The sequence below is a fragment of the Eucalyptus grandis genome, chromosome 7 (genome assembly GCF_016545825.1).
Source record: "Eucalyptus grandis isolate ANBG69807.140 chromosome 7, ASM1654582v1, whole genome shotgun sequence".
NCBI classification, from domain to species: Eukaryota; Viridiplantae; Streptophyta; class Magnoliopsida; order Myrtales; family Myrtaceae; genus Eucalyptus; species Eucalyptus grandis.
In genome coordinates, this window is record NC_052618.1 from 57,790,347 (window position 1) to 57,810,565 (window position 20,219).

At 40.8% G+C, this 20,219-nt stretch overlaps 4 protein-coding genes across 5 annotated transcripts; 3 read left to right on the top strand and 1 right to left on the bottom strand.

Moving 5' to 3' along the window:
- The first annotated feature begins 1,084 nt into the window (after positions 1–1,084).
- On the top strand, positions 1,085–4,440 carry LOC104454470 (WRKY transcription factor 55). The gene is made up of 3 exons (XM_010069318.3): positions 1,085–1,581; positions 3,191–3,322; positions 3,822–4,440. Exons 1-3 carry the CDS (start codon positions 1,157–1,159, stop codon positions 4,198–4,200), a joined length of 936 nt encoding a protein of 311 aa, XP_010067620.1. The 5' UTR covers positions 1,085–1,156; the 3' UTR covers positions 4,201–4,440.
- A 2,832-nt stretch (positions 4,441–7,272) lies between these two features.
- On the bottom strand, positions 7,273–9,198 carry LOC104454471 (probable WRKY transcription factor 70). The gene is made up of 3 exons (XM_010069319.3): positions 8,686–9,198; positions 8,363–8,464; positions 7,273–8,026 (listed from the first exon to the last, which is right to left on the bottom strand). Exons 1-3 carry the CDS (start codon positions 9,036–9,038, stop codon positions 7,516–7,518), a joined length of 966 nt encoding a protein of 321 aa, XP_010067621.1. The 5' UTR covers positions 9,039–9,198; the 3' UTR covers positions 7,273–7,515.
- Positions 9,199–12,967: 3,769 nt separating this feature from the next.
- Positions 12,968–16,515, top strand: LOC104454473 (rhodanese-like domain-containing protein 7). The gene is given in 6 exon segments (XM_010069320.3): positions 12,968–13,398; positions 14,179–14,430; positions 14,548–14,646; positions 15,177–15,470; positions 15,725–15,932; positions 15,935–16,515. Coding segments are annotated over 6 exon segments (1,407 nt in total). The 5' UTR covers positions 12,968–13,011; the 3' UTR covers positions 16,102–16,515.
- Positions 16,516–17,220: 705 nt separating this feature from the next.
- LOC104454474 (probable RNA-binding protein EIF1AD) lies at positions 17,221–19,850 on the top strand. Of its 2 annotated transcripts, none has more exons than XM_010069321.3 (5): positions 17,221–17,408; positions 17,503–17,641; positions 18,251–18,326; positions 18,907–19,033; positions 19,307–19,850. In XM_010069321.3, exons 2-5 carry the CDS (start codon positions 17,528–17,530, stop codon positions 19,560–19,562), a joined length of 573 nt encoding a protein of 190 aa, XP_010067623.1. In that variant the 5' UTR covers positions 17,221–17,408; positions 17,503–17,527; the 3' UTR covers positions 19,563–19,850. The 2 variants fall into 2 exon arrangements, with proteins under 2 accessions (XP_010067623.1, XP_010067624.1); XM_010069322.3 differs by having other exon boundaries at positions 17,221–17,385.
- The last annotated feature ends 369 nt before the right edge of the window (positions 19,851–20,219 follow it).

The following is a 20,219-nucleotide window of genomic DNA, read 5'->3' on the forward strand; positions in this document are numbered from 1 at the left end:
GAAATGGGCAAGCCGGTTCTTCAGCTTGGAACTGTTGAACTTGACCAATGGTCAGAATTTTTCTATGCAGTCATGTCAAAATACTTGGGCGTTTTTTAGTGTTGATCCCATGACTCGACAGCTAATTGCCATCTATCGGCGTTCTAGTCTTTGGAACTTGCATTGGAACATCAGGAAGGAAAATCAACCACAATTTCTTGAATAAAGAATCAGATGATGACCGGAGATCAAATTCACTGGTCATGACCCGTTGAGTGGGGTTAAAAGCCGTACACGAAGCGTTCAACCTTGGCTGAATATCTCCCTCATGGACCTTTGAAGATAGCTACTGGAAACTTACACTACAAATTCTCTATTTGAATTCAAACTCATCAGTCTGAAACAAACAATAGTCAAAAAAGATACCATGTTGGTGATTAATATAACCATGCTGCTACGCGCAATAAGCAAATTACGTGATTTATTAACTTCAAATCATGAAAACGAATCTCTACAAGGCAATGAACAGATCCTTATTACCCCTCACTCATCTAATGATCTAATTGATGTGTAAGTCTTGATTGATACAACGAATTAGTTCGTCACGAGCTATTTAATAATTGAAAAGTTAAATTTTCACCATTGTTAATTCATGTACAAAAGCGATAAACTAAAATAGACACTAAACAGGTCAAATGGGAATATTAAAGAAATTAATCACAACAGCAATTAGTAAAAGCTTAGTCAGATTTGAGCTAAAAGCCTTCAAATTTCTCCATGAAACATGGAAAAAGAAAGAAGTGAGAGGAAGAAAAGCTCCCACTAGGCAAGAGAGTTTCATGATTCACACTTCCAAAATGTTAAGGGTCAACCTTGGGTCCAGGTTGAAAAGCAAATGTGGACCTTTGACAAAGTCTTCTTAGCCGGGTTTCCTTTCTTCTTCCTCTACCGTGTCCAACGATCATTTTTGTTACTTTCTGAATACTTTCCAGTACATACTAAAAATATGAGCACCCGCACTTGAAAAAATAAACCAAAAGTATTATCGGGAACATGGAAATCAACACCCCATTACTTTATATGTCCTCTAGGGCATGCAGTTGTAATAATGTCCAAATGCTCTATTTGTGCTGACCAATAGAATAGAGCAAGACCATCCCCAGAGTCCAACAAAATTATGGAAGATCAGACCAAGTTTTTAATTCTTCAAGGGTGCAAGCTGGCCAGAGACCTTGAATCAAACCTCCCAACCCTGACAAACCAGCCCCAGATAAGTGCAACCGAGACCTGTGAGGAAATCATAAGAATCTTCACATCAGCTTTGGAGAAATTGATGATGGTCATGAACAGTAAGGAATCAACTGAAGGTCATCAAAGTTGCTTTCCCAGGTTATTGCCAGACAATAACTGGGGAAGTGGAAGGCAACTGGGATCAGATCATCAGGTGAGAGCCAAACTGCTCCTTAAAGCTGAGATGGGTCGAGGAAGTTGCGACAGTGAAAGCTGTGCAACATTTAGAGGCCTTGGAGGTGGAATACTGTCCATGGAGGTTTCGTCAGATCTGAACAGATCGGCTTCATCCTCGCAAAGATCTCGAAGGAGGTAACATGTGTTATATTAAGCAAATTCAAGTGAAGATGTGCTTGTTAACTGTGTTCGCTTTTCTTCTAAGTTGCATTGCCTAAGCCATCTATCTTCACCCTTTTATCAATACCAGGCTGAGGAGACAAATCAACTGTCAATATCACCCCTCCTTCTTCTTCTTATCATTACTATCAATACTATTCTGATTATTACAGAAGCACCTTTCACGGATGACAGTTCCTTGTTTCGCTGTGAAATCAGAATGGGCAGATCTACGCCTGGATTAACATATGGGTCATGTTGAGAATTGCTTGCCCTAGCGTGCTGTCTGTGTTTTGAATCTCTTAGTTCAGACCATATGGGTTGCATTCAACATCCTATTAGCCCATATCCAATCTTTTTTTGATTTAGGAGAAGAAATAAATAAGGATATTCCTAATATACCTACTCCAAAAGCTGTATATAAAGATCCGTATGATGATTAGATAATGTCTGTGATTTATATATCATCATCAGCCCAATGCTTGGGTGATGGAGGAGATAGGTTTTCTTTTTGGTCAAATGGAAGAGATGGGTTAAGCATGAAGGGCTTCCACTGCTTTGCATGTAAAACTTGCATGGCTTCAACATTCACACGCAGCTAAAATACAAAGTGTAGTTTCCTTGAAACTAAAGGATGACTCTCTCACTGAGCTGCATAAACATTTTCTAATCAGTAGTTCAATAACAAACTAGTCCGAGGGGCCTTGTGAAGCAGAAATTCCCCAGGTACTTCCCAAAAACACAGACCCACCAAAGGTCCAAAGGAAGCATATCTCCCAGATTCTACAAGAGCGTCGTATAAATGTCCTTTAGGTAGATAGTGTCAATCAGATAGCCTTAGGGTTAAATGTAAAATCTTCATATCCGACACATGCCAAATAATTAATCTTGGATGGCCTGGAGTTAAATTAGACGTTCATCTGCGATTCCTATTTCATCATTAACCTAGTGCTTGCGTGATGGAGGAGACAGGTTTTCTTTTTGGTCGAATGGAGGAGATGGGTTAAGCATGAAGAGTTTCCACTACTTTACATGTGAAACAACTTGCATGGCTTCAATATGCACACATAGATAAAATACAAAGTGTAGTTTCCTTGAAATTACAAGGATGACTCTCTCTCACTGAACCACACAAACATCGTTTAATCAACAGTTCAATAATAAACTAGTTCGAGGGGCCTAGTGAAGCAGAAATTCCCCAGGTATTTCCCGAAAACACAGACCCACCAAAAGTCCAAAAGAAGCATATCTTCCAAATTTTACAAGAGTGTCATATAAATGTCCTTTGAGCAGATAGTGTCAATAAGATGGCCTTGGGGTTCAATGTAAAGTCTTCATATCCGGCACACGCCAATTAATTAATTTTGGATGGCCTGAAGTTAAATTAGACGTTCATCTCTATTGAGTTTCCGATCAGGCTTAAGTTTGTATTTCACTTTGCCATCCAAACTGATTAATATGTAAATTTATAATCATCATTTCTTGCAATAATTTGTTAGTTTTATGAATGTTACAAGTAGTGATATTAATCATACATGTACATGATAAATAATCGCGGTGAAAACTTATCGAGTATTTATTATAGGAGGGATGAAGGAGAGAAACGGGTAATCAGAGTCGCAGCTCCTCAGATGGGCAACACCGACATTCCTCCGGACGACGGGCACACTTGGAGAAAATATGGTCAGAAAGCAATTCTCGGATCAAACTATCCAAGGTAACTCAGGTTCCTTTGTTCTTCGCGCAACAGAACTACGCCTCTATGATTCGCCCTGATACTCAAATGATGTTTGATATATGGCAATCTCTAATTATATCGACAAAGTGGTCCTCTGTACGATAAAGACTTTTTAGTTACATCATCATGTGCTAAGGTTTAAGCCACTTCATGTCGAGTTTCGACTTACACAGGTCATGATCAGCGAACATAAATTTATTCATTCCTGATAGATGCTTTCATTTTTAGTGCTTAACATAATAGAGTTCATTAGCTAATTGGCTGATGCTCATATGCATGTATTTTCTTTGAAGATTCTTGCCAAGATCGAAGTAGCATATCTGAATTTCTACATTTCCAAAACCAGTTTCGTGCCAAACATTTTTGTTTCGTAATGGCCAAGCTATGTGAAATTAATCAAGTAGAGAAACAACTTACATGTCTGTCGCGTACCTTCTTAGTGGGTCATACGTTCGACCTAAAAAATCGGCTTCTTCAGGGGTTATTATCGTTGCACCCACCAGAAATTATACCAGTGCCCTGCCAAGAAGCAAGTGCAGCGACTCGACGACAATCCTCACTTCTTCGAAGTAATCTACCATGGCGATCACACGTGCCACATGTCCTCGACCGCGCCATTGTTTCCGCCGCTGCCGCCATCAGCGAATGCCATTCCAATGGATTTGCAATTAGGCGGGTTTAGCGGATCGAGCAGCACCAACCCGGTGGTCGTAGGCAGCGGGTCAAGCGCTTCAGCTGCTCGATACGACGTCATCGAGTACCCAGTAGAAGAAATGGCGGCTGCGATGTTTAATCCCGGGACCAGCAATACAGGCACCATAGATATGATTTTCCCTAGATCCAAGGAAGGAAAATGATTTAATGGGGGAGTGTCTGAAAGAAAGCTAACACTTCAAAACCCAATTGCAGGAGGAGGAGAAAACAAAGTATGGTTTAATTACTACTAGTCTTAATCCCCGGTAGCTTTGTAAATAAATTGTTAAATTGCAATTACTGTCTGAACAAGTCAAATGCTTACTGTCTAGAATTACATTCAGTCTGTTGTACTCTAATGCCTGCACCACTTAATGTTTCTATAAAATTAATGTTTATGTACACTTTATTAGGTCACTCGATAAGCATATGACAGATTCTTTACTTTTCCTTCTCCTTTGATTGAGTGTTAAATAAGCACTTGGGAGTAACTTCTAGCTGTTATATGATGTAGGTATTAAACTCTTTATAGATAAATGATAAATTGTATGAGCCCTAGCCCCATACATGATTTAGAATGTGTGTGTACGTGTTCAAATGAATTTATCACTTGTATCTATATGCTAATCGCATTGCGAAATTCTTGTACTTCAAAAACAAATGTCCAATATTTGAACAAGGCTAGACGTGATCAATGGGTAGGCTTGGATGTGCCATAGTCAAAAACTTGACTTTTGAAATTTCTTCATAAAATGATTAGATCTAAATGGGATCGGAACACATGTGACATGCATAAATTCAAGAAGGAAATTGCTTGTTTCGGTGTATTCAAATTATGTTTCGAGCCTTGTTAGGTCAAGGGATCTCGTCCCAATTTAGTTGCGGGACTTTGATCACGAGAATGGTAAGTAACGAGAAGATCAAGGTTGTTGTAGGGACGAGTTAATATTTCTAAACGACGTCTGACAAAAACAAAAATTGAGTGGCAGGACAGGAATTTGCAGAGATCAAGTCCCATCTTTAAATGGGTAGTTGTATGAAATATTCCTTCTAAAGATAAATGAGCGTCAAGTTCCTGGAAATTCCCGGAAATTCCTAACGGGTATTTATTGTCGTTTTGTTGTTTAATCTGCTACCAGCTTTGCGTGTTTTAGTGTCGTTTTCGGTGCAAGATCCAGATAACTCTTCCTTAAATACAAGGCAACTTCATGGAACATCTTCGTCAACTTCACCGAAGATACTCGAGTCGCTTCTGGTCTCTTTCTCTTTTTCGATTTTTTTTTTTTTTGGGTCTAATCTTTCTCTTTTTCGATTGGATGCTCGAATCCTGTCAATTTCTGAGTGTCAGTGTCAGATTGGGACACCACAGACTCACTCAATGTTTGAGAGGCTCTAAACAAAAACAAATTCTCAATCTTCTAAATCTTTTCAAACATCGTGGCAAAACAAAATCAGCTTTCTCTCGAAGGTACTCATAATTTCTCAATCCTAAGTTAGGTAGACTTATTCCTTTGAATTATATCCCGTGATGTCAAAAGTAATATTTTGACATAAGATCTCATGATTTTTATTAATATGCACACACCCTATCATTTCCCTGTACCATGCACGGGCAAGCCCCGAGGAAGGCATCGCAGGGATCAAGGTGGGTTTGTGGCCGGAGAGTCTTGTGGGGGTTTTTATCTCGTTGTTTTACATCCCGAGAAACCCAATTTAGGATGAAGCCTTTTAAGGATATGTTTAGATATGAAATCAGCTTTATCTCGAAGGTACCCATAATGTCTCAATCCTAAGTTAGGTAGACTTATTCCTTTGAATTGTATCCCGTGATGTCAAGAGTAATATTCTGACATAAGATCTCATGATTTTTATTAATATGCACACACGTGAGGGAGTTATGTTATAAAAATCCTACATATAAAAATTGATATAGTGCAGATTAATTAATATATTTTAATTTGCTCATAACTCGTCGGGTCTAACTAGATATGTTAACGAATTCAGACTTAAGCTCCCTCTTGATTATCTCTCCAAGTGAATGTATCTAACTTCTAATGCACACTCACAACAAATGGTATTGGAGCAAATGGTTGCGATTGATGCATGCCCATAAGGATGAAGTTTGGCTAAAAGAATATTTGAATTAAGGAGAAATAGACCTAACACTAATCTCACGCGTGAAGAGGAAATTATTAGAATGCACATGTGAGTAAGTTATATTATAAAAATCCCACATCTGAGAATTCATGTAGTGTATAGTTAAATTTATAATTCATTGGTTTAAGTTTTTGAGTAATTGATATATTGACAAGTTCAAACTTTGTCCTCCCTCTTCCCTCTTGGAGATCTCTCCAAATGAAGGTATCAGATTTCTACTGCACACTCTCAACACTTTTTGAGCATCATAATTTGTACTACCCATTTAAACAAATCACTTTAATTTCTTCGCTAACGTGCAAAATTTCTAAATGCAATTGGTACTGCTCCAGATTAAAGCGATTCGAAAGGATGAAAAACCTATGGTAGTTGACTTGGGCTTTCTTTTTCTGTGTGGGGACACGGAGTCATTGTCACCGGCCCGTCCTACCATGTGAATTCTTATGTGAACAGGCTGACTATCTCTCTCTTCTCGGTGACCCAAATTACTTGCCGCGAAATTTCTATCGAAGCGATGAGAAGACCTCCAAGTCAATCCATTGATTTCGTGGAACCTAACTTTTGCAGCATTATAATCCATGGCTACTTCGATCCAAGTTCCTAGCAGCCAAATGCGACAAAACCCCTTGCTTTTGCACTACCACCATCCAATTACAGTATTCAGTATTCATTATCTATGAAAACTGATCTTGATCTTCAATTTTTGTTCTGTTTTCCAAATAAGGACGTGCAAAACTATCTTGTTATACTCTCTTTTGTCGAAACTTGAAAGTCGTGAGAAACTATCTTGTTATACTCTCTTTTGTCGAAACTCGAAAGCCGTGAGAAATGACTCGAAAGTCGCGAGAAATGACTGAGAAATGACCATGTTCGTTTCAATTTGATGGAAAAGCATTATTTTGTAGTTCCTGATTTCCATAAGCACACTGTTCTCATGTTCCGCAACAATTCAGTAAAGGCCTGTGTGAGAAAAGGATTACACATCAGAAGTTAACCGCAACATGGAGCAGAATTTATCGAATATGTTGTGGTTGCTTGGTTTGAGACGGTCATGAGAACGAAACACTGAGATGAGAGCATCATAAAAAGCACACAAATTTTCATTTGCAAGTGTAAAAGGGGTACACGAGGAACAGATCTCATTACTTAGTGTCCCATTAGGCGTACAAAAGACTAGTCTCAACACAGTCCGAAGTCTCTCACGAGTGCAGAGCGAAAATTTTTCATTCCTAAACTGGTTTTTCCTCAAGACAGCTGACGAATTCGGAGCTAAACAGTACAAACAAGAGTATACAAGCGATGCTGACTCGTGTTATCGAGTGCTAGGAAAACTGCAAGTTCTCGTAAAATGGAAACTCTCCATCAAAACCGAATCGTCCCATCGTGTCCATGTCCAGAAAACTCTGCGGACTATCATCCACACCAGACAGGTACATGGCGGTCGGGTCAGATGATTCAAAACCCATCAGTTCTGGGGGCAAAAGTGAATCGAAGGATGAAAGGTTATCCGTCAAGTCGCTTGAGGTTGTTGTGGTGTCTTCCTTAACTGGCGCTAGTTCCTCTTCTTTCTTGATGCTGTTGTTAGCTGAGCAGAGGACAAAACTTTGCTGAGAATTGGTCAGAGGCTTTGTGTCCGAATTGTTGCGGGAGGGAGTGTAAGAGGATTCCCAGGGATCAGAGTCTGTGATCATCTGTGGGGCCCTCGTGATCTCTCTGCATGTGTGATTGCCAATGTATGTGATTTGGTACATTTTGGGGTCGTCCTCCATTTTCTGGACTTGTTTGGTAGCTCTGCAACCTTGGTCATTCTTGTGTGTGCACCTGAAGTAGCACCTGACAATACATCACAGTTCGAGAGGAATGAGATTGACGATTCTCCAACCTTAAACTTTAATCTCTAAGATTTTGCAGGCGTTTAATGATTCTTTCTTAGTGACCCACTTCTCATTATTTCCCTAGTTGCCCTCTAGGAAGCAGCTGTCTAGTTAGTTTAACCAGCTTGATCCAAGAAATGAGGTTCCAAGTTCCAACACAGAACGGTAAGCTTTGGGATGGTGACAAAACTCGGTTGTTAATGCTAGATGCATATTTCAAGATGGTTGACCCTGTCAATTCAACCCCTGAAGGAAAACTTTGGAATTGAGGTGAAATGAGAAGCAAATGACAAACCTTGGGTACTTGGAATTAAGAATGTCCTTTTGGCCGTACTTTCTCCAAGCATGACCATCATCCTTGGTGGGAGAAATTGTTGTGCGGGTTTCAGACTCCTTTCTGCACTCAATCAAGAACCAAACCGTCAGATAAACCCAGGAACGCAAGCTAACCGACCAAATGATTACATTGACCGTACAGTGTTATGAACAGAAAGGGCTCGTTTTTAGGAGAAATTGGGCCAATTAAAGGTAAAAAGAATCCTTAACTCCTTCAACAACAAGAAAAACAGAGGACTTTCTATCTCGAGATGGAAGTGAAACAAAGAAGTCACAAGGTACCTTCTCTTGTAGCAACCTCTTCCGTCTTTCAAGCCCGGCCTCTTCCTACTCTCGCCGGAATGTTCAGACCCCTGATCGTCACAACCGGCGCCGAAGCCACCAATCTGGGGCGACATAACCTCACGAACCTCACTCTCTTCACAAGAACTCAAGGCAGAGATACTCTCGGTGAAAGATCTCAAGATCTTCACGACAAGTTCGTCGGCCGGCTGAGACCCATTATTCCCAGAGGGTTTACGGAGAAGGGTCTTAAGCCGCATGGCCGATTCACGGCCATCGACGAGCTCCTCGATCGCTCTTCTCTTGCTACTACTATTAGTCGATAATGATCTCTCGAGCCAAAAAGTTTCCATCTTTCCGTGTAAAAATGGCAGATTCTTATCCGCTCTTGTGGTTCACGGTGGATTTTTTCTGGGCGAGTGATGGATGATGGGGTTTTTATTCCCTTGGTGCCGAAGGAGAGAGGAAAGAGGACAGCAAATCACCGGAAGATGTGAGGAAAGTCGGAAGAAGGATGGCTTGATTTGAAAAAGCGAGAGCCAAGGAGAGCTGAAAAAAATAAAGACAGGAAAATTGCTGACGTGGCCCAGATGACGTCATCTTTTACGATAAGGATGACGTCAGCGGCTGCTTTACTTAATGCCACTTGGCAGCCTCGGCCCACGGTATTGGGGAATGTGGGGGGACCATGAATAAAATTAGAAGTTAATGACGCAGTAAGCATTTGTTTTAAGCCGATGCGGGCTGTCGATTAGGAGATGGGTTTCCGCGATTACATTTTTTTAATAGCATTTTTCTCTCTTGAACGCCCCCTTATAGTATTTCGATTCTAATTACTGCATTATACACGGGCGGCTGATTAATCATGATCATCAATTGACAAAAATGTCGTACGGAGATCAATGGCATAAGCAACTTGAATTAATCAAGTGCTCAACTTGATGTGCGACCGCCTTTTTCCTTCATGTTTCAATTGTAATATCAAAAGGTATTAAGTGTTTTCTAATTCTTGTATTTGGATTACATAGACACTCCTAGGCTGTCATTAGATTATGACTTATGAGCAACCATTGATTGGATGAGCTGGCACGGATAAAAGCGAATCTAACCTTTAGAGATTCGTGCCTACGTTTTAAAATGAGTGAGTTAAAATTGCATTGTATTGTAGCAACTTTTATTTTTTGTTTGTGAAACAATTTTCAAATATTTTAACTACATTAATCTTATTAATCATGTTTCTGCTACTGTGGTTTTTGGCCACATCTCACGTTCGGTACCCTCTTGTGATAATTGTCGGCATACGATTTGGGATTGGTATAGTGAATGATTGCATTGTGGATACGTATCAAAGATAAATAAAATCTGAAAAAAAAGGAAAAAAAGAAGAAAAAGGAAACGGATATGGAAAGAGGAAATTCCATGTCCTGCCAAATTAAGCAAACCGATAGTTGCACGTTTGCTGTTGTCAAGCTTCCAGGAAATGTCGCCATTCTTAAAGGTAAGGTGGGACTGCCCAAATTTTTGACTAATGCTTCTGGAATGGGCACTACTGTTCTTCTTAGAAATAGGTTCAAATTCTATTTTATTTTTTATTGGCAATTCAATGCTTCTGTCTTAGAGGGCGCCAAATTTGCTGTCGTCAAGCTTCCAGGAAATGTCACCATTCTTGAAGGTAAGGTGGGACTGCCCAATTTTTTTACTAATGCTTCTGGAACTGGCACTACTGTTCTTCTTAGAAATAGGTTCAAATTCTATTTTCTTTTTTATTGGCAATTCAATGCTTCCGCTTTACAGGGCGCCGAAAGCAAGGCGTCTATAGAATTTTATTTATATTTCAAATAAAAGATTAAAATTATGTGGGAATATATTAGTAACTAGATATACTTAATTAGTCAAATTTAATTAATTTTTTACTTTACAGGACTTGCCCTTAGTTTGTTCTGACAAAAGGGGAAGAAAAGGACTCTGATAAGTTATGAAAGGAAAAGGGGAATTTTAGAACTGAAAATGAAAAATGTGGGACTTCCATAGATTTCTTAATTCATGTATGTCATTTCCACAACGTAGAAGTTTTGACTTTGTTTCCTCTTTTGACGCTTCTCCGAATGTTTTGATTCTTTCTTTCGTTTTTGCCTATGCCTCGTTCTTCAATCATGGCCACTTGCCCCTTTCGTCCACATGGAGTTCTTAAGTATTTTGGTTGACAATGTCCAATAATGGGTTTGAAGTTTTCAAACGATGATCTTGCTGGATGTTCTCAATCTACCAATTCATAGTCCGGGTGGCGCTTGGTTTGCTCACTAATCATCATTTTCTTTCTTTTTTTATTTAATTTTTCAGCTTAGATCTTACGAACATGAATCCACGTCATGATGTTAATTTGACTTTCAAGTAGCGTCTCGAGAACTCAATTTGTAAAGTGATGTTGTTGCAAATGGTGTTTGAGCATCTGAAACAAGTCGAACATATTCTAACGAAGAAAAAAGATAAAATATCTTTCACATTCTTTTATGAATTGATTTTCATACACCCCAACTAATATTGTAGCATTTTCAATGTCATTTGAAATATATTTAGACTTTCCCTGCTTGAAAGAAAGTTATTCCAAATTCCATTCATGCCCATCTCCTAAGCCGCCATCCTAGAGGAACGACCTGACTTTCCCTTAGTAGCGCCAACCATCACAAGTTGATCGGGTGGGTGGTGGTAGCGTAAGAGATCGATTAATTATATTTTTTTTCCACTAATCATATCTTAGGCGACTTGATTAAAATTGAAAATAATTAGAGTTATCGTGAGAGAGGAGTCCAAGAAAAGGATTTTTAATTATTGGAGAGAGGATGTTGCCCCCGTGGACATGTTCCCCATCCTCACGCCTAGTGAGCAGTATCATTTTCTAAGGATAACAACAACAATGATTAAACAAGTTAATCATAATCTAATTCGGGCAATTTCCTCTTAATCTAGTTTGGGCAAACGACACAAATAGTATTTGAACTTTGATCCAATATATAATATGATTTATAAACTTTTTAATGTTTAATGTAGTTTATGAGTGATCATGGTCTAGGTTAGGCCGGTTTAACACTTAACTGAGGGATTAACCCACATAATGTTGATCCTTAATTTTGGGACCGGGGATTGGCCCTATTGAGCCCAAGATCAATGACTGAACTAAGGTTCCAAAATCAACCTAAGACCAACTTTTTTTTTTTTTTTATTCCTTCAAAAGACAAACGTACCATTTTAAATTACATATTTATCAATAATGTCATATTGGACAATCAAATTATAAATACAATACATATCAAACATAAATATAAGATAAGATAAGATAACAACAGAAATTTACACTTACTAAAAGGCAACATCAAAACTAATAGGCAAAGCAAGAGAATAGAGGCAAATAGTGAGGTGAGTGAACAAAGGCGAGCAACAAGGCAAGTGAGGCAAGCAAAGAGAGGCAAGTGGCGAGCAAGATGAGTGAGGCCAAAGCGGGCGAGCAAGGCTTAGGCAAGTAAAGAGGGTTTCCATTTTTCTTTATTTTTGGTTGAATTTGGTCTAGGTTTCTACTTTCCAATTTACAAGACAAATTGAACAGCGAAGAGAATAGAGGAGGAGATGCTAGAATTTAGAGTAGACAAAAGCATATATTACATAATATATTAGATATAATATAAAATATATATATTATGTACAGGGTTGGCAACCTCTCTTAGGATCAAAGACTCAAAGACTAACCGGCATAATGCTAGATCTAGAGGTCCTAAAACCAAGGATCAACCTAGTCCCTCTAAAGACTGGACTAGGACCAATCAAGTTGGGTCGGCTAAGGTTTGTCTAGGGTTAACCCTGGATCGATGCTCACCCTTAATGTGGTCATTGAATTTTAGCTCATTGTACAATGTAGTCATTGAATTCTTGGTATACATTCAATTTAATCTATAAATTATATGACAACATTAAATATTTTCTTGCAGTTCAAGGATCACATTGAGCATATACCAAAAGTTTTATGGACCATATTGTGCATTGGGTTAAAGTCAATAACTGCATTGAACATATTAAAAATTTATGGAGCACATTACATATTGGGCCAAAGTTTAAGATTGATATCGCATCTAGTTTTGCTCATGCGTTTCGCTGTGGTGCTTTGCCGGGCTTCTTCGGTGGCCCATAAGTACGACAACGGGCTCCAATTAGATGGGCCTGGCGAGTCCACGAAGCCCACCACCACCACCACCCCACTCTTTGCCGAAACAGGGAGCGCCCACCGGATGAAGAAGAAGAAGAAGAGCGAGCAATGCCCATCGCCCCCCAGGCCGCATGGCTGCTGCGCTGCCCGTGCTCAAGCACAAGATTCCTCCATTCCAGTTTCTGGGTCTGCTCCCTTCGTCCCTTCCCTTGACTCCCAAGCTCGCCCGCTTCGCTTCTGCAGGCCTTACCCAAAGTTCCTCCTCCGCCTCTCGCCTCCGCCGTCTTCCTCGGCTCGAAAGCCCCGGAATCCCCACGCGCCGTCGCCGCGGTCCGAGCTCCATGACCCTCCCCGCCAAATGCTTCTCCTCCGGGTCGGCCGCCGACCCCGTTCCTATCGAGGGCGAGACCCAGGTGGACGACCCGGCGGCCCTCGTGGTGGTCTCGTTCTACAAGTTCGCGGATTTCCCCGATCACGCTGAGCTGCGGCAGCCCTTGAAGGATCTCTGCGAGCAACTGGTTGGTTACTAGTAGCTCGTGCTTTCGTTTTAATCCGCTTATTCTTCTCGTTCTTGCTCTTCGCTTCCTCTTGAATGTTGCATTTTCCGATGGAGAAAGCTTTGTGCCTGTGCCGAGGTTGCTTTGCTGAAGCCTCTAGCTGCTTGCCGTTTTCAGTCGGTCGGTTTTGATATCTTAGCTAGTGCAAAATGGGGATTGGTCCTTTGGCCTTTCGTGGTTGCAAGTATGAACTATATACGCAGCCGGTGTTTTAGCTGAACGCGTGTATGCTGCATTGAAATGTTTACTTGGGCTTGAAAATAAGGTTGTCCAAGCACCGCAATCTGGACTCTGTCAAACGGCTATAGGCGCGTCCATGCGGTTTACGAATTTCAGGAATCACGGCCACTTTATTAACTGGCTAAGCTTTTGGATTGATCTATCTTTGAAGTCAAAGCTGATACATTAGGCGCAATTTATTATGTAACACTCAAACATTCCCTCTCACTTGTGGCATGTTGTATTGGCCCCAGCCCAATCATGAAAATATGTATCATTGTAGAAAGCATTAAGAGTATGATTTCCTTTTTAATTTTTATGGAACACGGGAAGGTCTGCTTCGTTACCAATTCAAATTCATCCAGAAGCTTAATCTCAGTAGCCGCCTTATTGTCCGCTTCGGTGGATATTTCTGTAGCCTGTTCTTTAAGCCTGTTCTTTAACTAATCATCTCTCTCTTTTCTATTGCCTGTCTTGTTCTTCATTCATTTACAATCTGGAACTGGCCTATTGTATTTTCAGCGGGTCTCAGGTGGTATTATCCTTGCGCCAGAAGGGATAAATGGGAGCATATGTGGAACCCGCGAATCAGTTGAAAGAGTTCTTGGGTTCATCCAGAGTGATGAACGTTTAAAAGGGCTTAGACGAATAGAATCTCCTGTGAGTCCCGAAGATGAAGCTCTCCACCATGGACATAGTAGCAGCTCTCCTCTTGCAGCTGGGGAAGATGCCCCCTTCCGTTGGGATCACGTCAGAGTCAAATTAAAAAGAGAGGTGAGGGGACTCTTCACATTGTACTAGACACATGTCACTGTACATGCTTTCTGAGTTAATGGGATTTAATACTTTCTGTACAAGATAATGATTCTGCATTCCCTTGTGTTTAACCAGATCGTTTCTCTTGGAATGCCTAGTGTCTCACCTATTGAGAGGGTTGGGAAGTATGTAAATCCGAGGGATTGGAACATGCTGATTAGCGATCCAGATACAGTGAGTAGCTGACATGTTAATGTCTTCATTTCGGACATCTCATGTTTCCTCTTTTGCAAAATTATACTTTGTTTGTCTTTGGGTGCCTTAAAATTTGCCTAACAAATTCTGCATTTTTTTTTCCTACCTCTCATCCAAAGTGGCAACATTGCTTATTTAGTCTCTTAGCCATTATTGTTCACCGTCCAGTTGGGGGAACCTATTTTTGATTGACTACTTTATGTCAAATGAGGTTCCTCAATTTCAAAAAACGTGCTTTGAGACTCATTAAATCTTCAACATGTGTTCATATCATCTGCAAATATTTACTTGAATGCTAAAATATTTCAGTCTGTCCTTAATTTAGTTGAATTATCTAAATCAGATGGAACATGATATCAGATAGAGTCACACATCGAGTGGTTAAATTTCAAGTTGGAGCTTTTGGCATCTCAAGATTCAGGCCTCGAAACCTGTCACGGGGCATAAATAAGCATTGGGAATGCATTTTGGCCAGTCACTTAATTATTATTTGCTTGAATTGCTTTTAGGTAGTGATTGATGTGCGGAATAACTATGAGACGAGAATTGGGAAGTTCAAAGGAGCAGTTGACCCATGCACCACTGCTTTCCGAGAGTTTCCAGCTTGGGTGGAGAATCAGTTCCAACCTCCTGAAATGGATGGGGAGCATTTGAAATTGGCCGAAGAACATGGTTCTAGTGCAAATACTGATCAGCAAGCAGACAGTCCAAAAGAAAGAATGCCTCGGGTGGCAATGTATTGTACAGGAGGAATTCGATGTGAGAAAGCTTCAAGTTTCCTTCTGAGTAAGGGTTTCAAAGAGGTCTGTATGCATGACCTTTGAGTTTCATATCCAAAACATGGTCCATTGCATGCTCCACATAAATAGATCAGCGAAATTTTCCAATGCAGCACCATTTCTTCTTCTTCTTCTTCTTCTTCTTTTTTGTGGGTTCCTAGCCATGCATAGGAGTCCCCTGCTTTTCAACTTCATTTTTCTTGAAAACCTGATAGGTTCCAATTGGCTGTGCTCTGTGATTTCAATGAAGAACTCCCCTTCGATCTGTATATTTGCAGGTCTATCATCTGAAAGGTGGAATACTGAAATATCTTGAGGAGGTTCCTAAGAGCGAGAGCCTCTGGGAAGGCGAGTGTTTTGTGTTTGACAAGAGAGTTTCGGTTGAGCATGGTTTGGCACAGGGAACTTTTGATCTTTGTTACGGGTGCAAAAAACCAGTGAGTGATGCTGATATGGAGTCACCGGAGTGGGAGTATGGTGTTTCTTGCCATACTGTTACTCTTCCAAGTCTGAAGAAGAAAAGGAAAGGGCGAGAGCTCGGCAAAGGCAGTTTGAGATGTGGGGCATCATTGGAGGTCCTCACAAGGGTCGACGGCCAATCACAAGCCCCGATAACAATAAGAGCACCATCGACAGACAGTCAAGTTCAGTTTAGCTTTCTGACAGGGTTTGGGAGTCGGTGACTGAATTCAAAAGGGAATTCTCTAAACAATTTTTTTTGGGGGAGAACACTCCTAAGCAGTAGCGTTGGGCTTCTTATGTTTGGCGAAGCTGGTAACTACAGTGGGAGCTCAATGAAGAGAGCAATCTTTTGGCGGGGCATCTTCGGTTTTGGACAACGGTTGCCGACTGACATTGGATATGTTATTTTTGATCGATGACTTACATCTTGATTGTATTAGGAAAGTCAGATATATAATCTGTTCTGGGACAGATGTAGTAGCCCATCAAAGCGATGCAAAGCATTAGATGTATCTTATTGGGGAAAGAACTATTTCTCAGCATCTTCTTTAGTCAATCCAGTGCCGTCATAAGTATGAAACCATGCATGCAAATGCAAGATGGAATCTCCAATGGTAGTTTAGATATTTTTGATGCTTCTCCTTTTGTTTCCTAACAATATGGATGGGCACGGATCCCATTACATTGGTCGGTACAGCACGTCCCGTATAATGGCTCGTATGAGTTTGGCCAGAGAAACCCGCATTGTTGATTTTAGGCATGTCTAATTCCACAGAATCTCAAACAGGGCGGTGTGGATATGGACGCCTAGTTCAAAGCTCTTTCGTATTCTCTTATGATCTCTACAAGCTATAGTTTTGTTCTCTACAAGCGACGTCTAATATATACTCACCTCCAACTACTGCATGGATTAGTGCATGAACTCGTGAGGACCCCGGTGATAACAAACTTAATAAAGGCCCCAATCCTCGGCCAGCATGGAAAAGGCCCGGCGCATCAATGCTCGAGCCAGGCACTGTCGTTGTTCACACATCGCATGTGGATTGGGGGACGTTGTCAAAGAATGGTGGAATAGTATGTTGAGTTTATTGACCCTTCGTCATGTGTCGCACGAGTGTGGCCCGATGCTGTCATGGGCCGAGCTCATTGAAATTTTTCACAAACGTAAGGTCCCAGATTTGGTAAAATTGGAAAGAGTTATCGGGCTAAAATTGCTTCCCGCGATTGTTTAATTACAAAATAAACCCTATTTCTCAAATGGAATTATTTAGGAGTATTTAACCTTTTCGGGCCGATTCAACGTGAACTCAATTCCTTTTCTCTCCCCTTACCTTCAGCTCGCTGCTCGCTCCTCAACCTCGCCGTCGACGGCGCTCACTTCTCGACGTTCTCGTCGCGGAGCGAAAGCTCGGGCCTTTAGCCTCTTGAATCGCTGCCCACCGAGCCAAATTCATAGAAGCTCGAACTAGCGCTTCAGGTTTTCGCGGGGTCCCTTTCTTGGTGCGGCGATTCGCACTGCAATACGTTTCCCTTTTGCTGTAGTAGCAGTAGGCGGCGGATGCTGACGTCGTTCCTGGCCGTGCTTTGTGGTCAGGGAATCGTTCTTCGGAATTGCAGGGATGAAAGGAGGGCGGAAGAACCTGAAGTGGGCTGCAGAGGAACGAGAGGTTACGCTCCAAGATGGGCAGAACATCGTGCAAGCCGTTTCCCACCGGGGTTCCAATCTCGTCGAGGTCATCGTCGCTAGTAGCTACTGCCCTTTTGCTCTCTCTTCATCTCTCAATGCTCACTTATGTTTACATTAATGAACATGTTGATTCTCGTTTTGTGAGTAACGGATTTACGTGGAAATGGTGTTTTCCTATGAATAGTTTTGGTGATAATCAGTTTGTTGAATAAATACTTGGTAAAGGGAGGATTTGTTGAATGACTTTTTTTGGGTTGATGTCTTTTGCTTCAAAAAGGGTTATTTCATACAATTTTCGAGGGTGGTAGTTAGCCGCGCACGGGCAGCGGCAACTGTCATTTGATTAATCTTCGGAACCGACTTACAAAGTATCAAAACAGAAGTTGTTTTGGAGAGTTCGACAGTATGGTTGTCAAGGCATCTGCTGTATGCAAAAGTGTGGCTTTCTCGTGTAAGAGTGCTTTTAAGTTTTGGTTTGTCCAGTGTTATCTGTTGAGTTTATGGGTTTCACATGTAAGAGTACATGTACCGATTTCTCTAGTGCTTTTTTATCAGGCTTTTTTTTTTGTCTGTCATTCTGTCCTCTATTCCTCTCTTTTTCCTTTCCTCTTTAAATTTCCAAATTACTGATTATGCTGTCATTTTTTCTCTTAAGGTGATGGATGCACAAGGCAGCAAACTTTTGGCGCTAATCCCAGCTAAAATCCAAAAGAAATATTGGATTGGACGAGGTTTGTTCTCAAGAAGCCATCTCAAATATGTCCTACAACCGTAGTTGAGATTGGGAGGAGGATGTAAATTAGCAAGCTTTTCTGGATGCCACTTCTGCTTGGTTTATAGTCATTGTTTATGATCATGTCACTGCACTTTGAGGACTAAAATGATATCATACATCCAAAATGCACTTTCTTGAACTTTTTTTTTACTTCTTTCAGCTACTTGATTGTGCCTTTGCTGTCATAGCTGGAGCCTTGACAGTTCTACTATTTCAGTATAGAATCACCCCCCCCACCCACATACTTCTATTTGTGCTAAAGTTTGGTTTATTCTGATTGTAATAGCATGTTGGAGAATATTTGAGCTGAAAACTTGAGCTACGTGAAGCAGAGACCATATATGTATGTAGATTACTCAATGTGTGTCCAGGTCACTAGTTTTATGAAATGTGAACATTGCATTAATGATTTTAGACTGATATGCTCTTGTGCATCTAACTTCCCTACATTTTTTACAAGTTAGAAGAAGTACATTAAATGTTCTATTGATTTAATTTGATTGCTGAATTAAGAAGATACTTGATCTATATCGCAGGGACGTTCGTTGTGGTTGATGACAGTGGCAAGGAAAAGGCACTTGAATCAGGTAGCAAAGTAGGATGTATCGTTTCCAGAGTTCTGTTCTATGAGCAAGTGCGGGAGCTCAAGAAGTCTCCAGATTGGTAAGTTTTTTTCCCTTTGCCCGTAAAATTTACAGTTTGACTCTGCCTCTTCTCCCCTCTCCCCCAACTTATGTTGCCATCTATGAGATTCAAGCCTTCATCTATTTCTTTTTATAACTTAAGAGCTAGTAAATAGCATCAACTTCAAAATTTAAGATGATTGAAAAGTCTCAGGATCTGAACAGCCTTGAGCACGTTACTGGCTTTGGCAGTTCATCCCTTGTTTGGTTTTTGTCCTGCCCCTGATGTTTGTTTTTACATCACATGATGCAGGCCTGAAGCTTTCAAATCCTCCATGGACTCATCAAGTGAGAAGGTGCTTGCAGTTAATAACTCTAGCAAACAAAAAAATGATCCTGACTCAAATGATGGTGATAACAATAATGATGATGAAGAAGATGAGGAGGAGGAGGAGGAGGAGGATGGACTTCCACCATTAGAGCCAAATACTAATAGGGTAGGACCGGTGGAGTTGCAGCATGAAAAATCAGATTCCGATTCGGGTTCCAATTCAGATTCAGATTCTTGACATATTTACCTCAGCCCTTGTGGGTTTACTGTCAGGACGGAAGTCATTTCCGTTGTGTCGTGACATGGACGAAGCATCTGATATTTTGCTGGTGGAGCTTCCAGGATTATCAAAATTCTGAAGACTAGGGATATACTGCAGTGAGGGTTCTCTCCTCGAGTAGCTTGTAATCAGGCTTTTGGCAGCCATTGATCTTGTCTATGTTAGGCTAAATTCAGCCATTTATATATAAATGAAAAGCAAACACTGCGTTCCTGGCTGTTCAAGATTATGATCTTGTGGCCCGTATCATTTTCCGTATGTTCGCCCATCATTGTACAATCATCGTAGTAAGTTCAGCATCCCATAATTGAGAAACACGGGTGCGATTCTCAAAACGCGAGGGACCATTTGGACTTCTGGCAGAGCATCGAAATTAGCCAAATTGATGGCTGACTTTGGTGAAATCTACAATGGCGACAAGACGACACAAGTACATCAACCGTCAATTAACTAATCGGACATTAGCTACGAGCTTGGCGGATGGAACGCCACGTGGCATCATCGTTTTCACTCTGTTGAAGTGCACTAGAGATTTTTCCCTTTCCTTACTAGTGCAAATCGCAAGGCCATGGAGACAGATACAGAAAAATTTCTGTCATTCTCTCCGAAATAAAA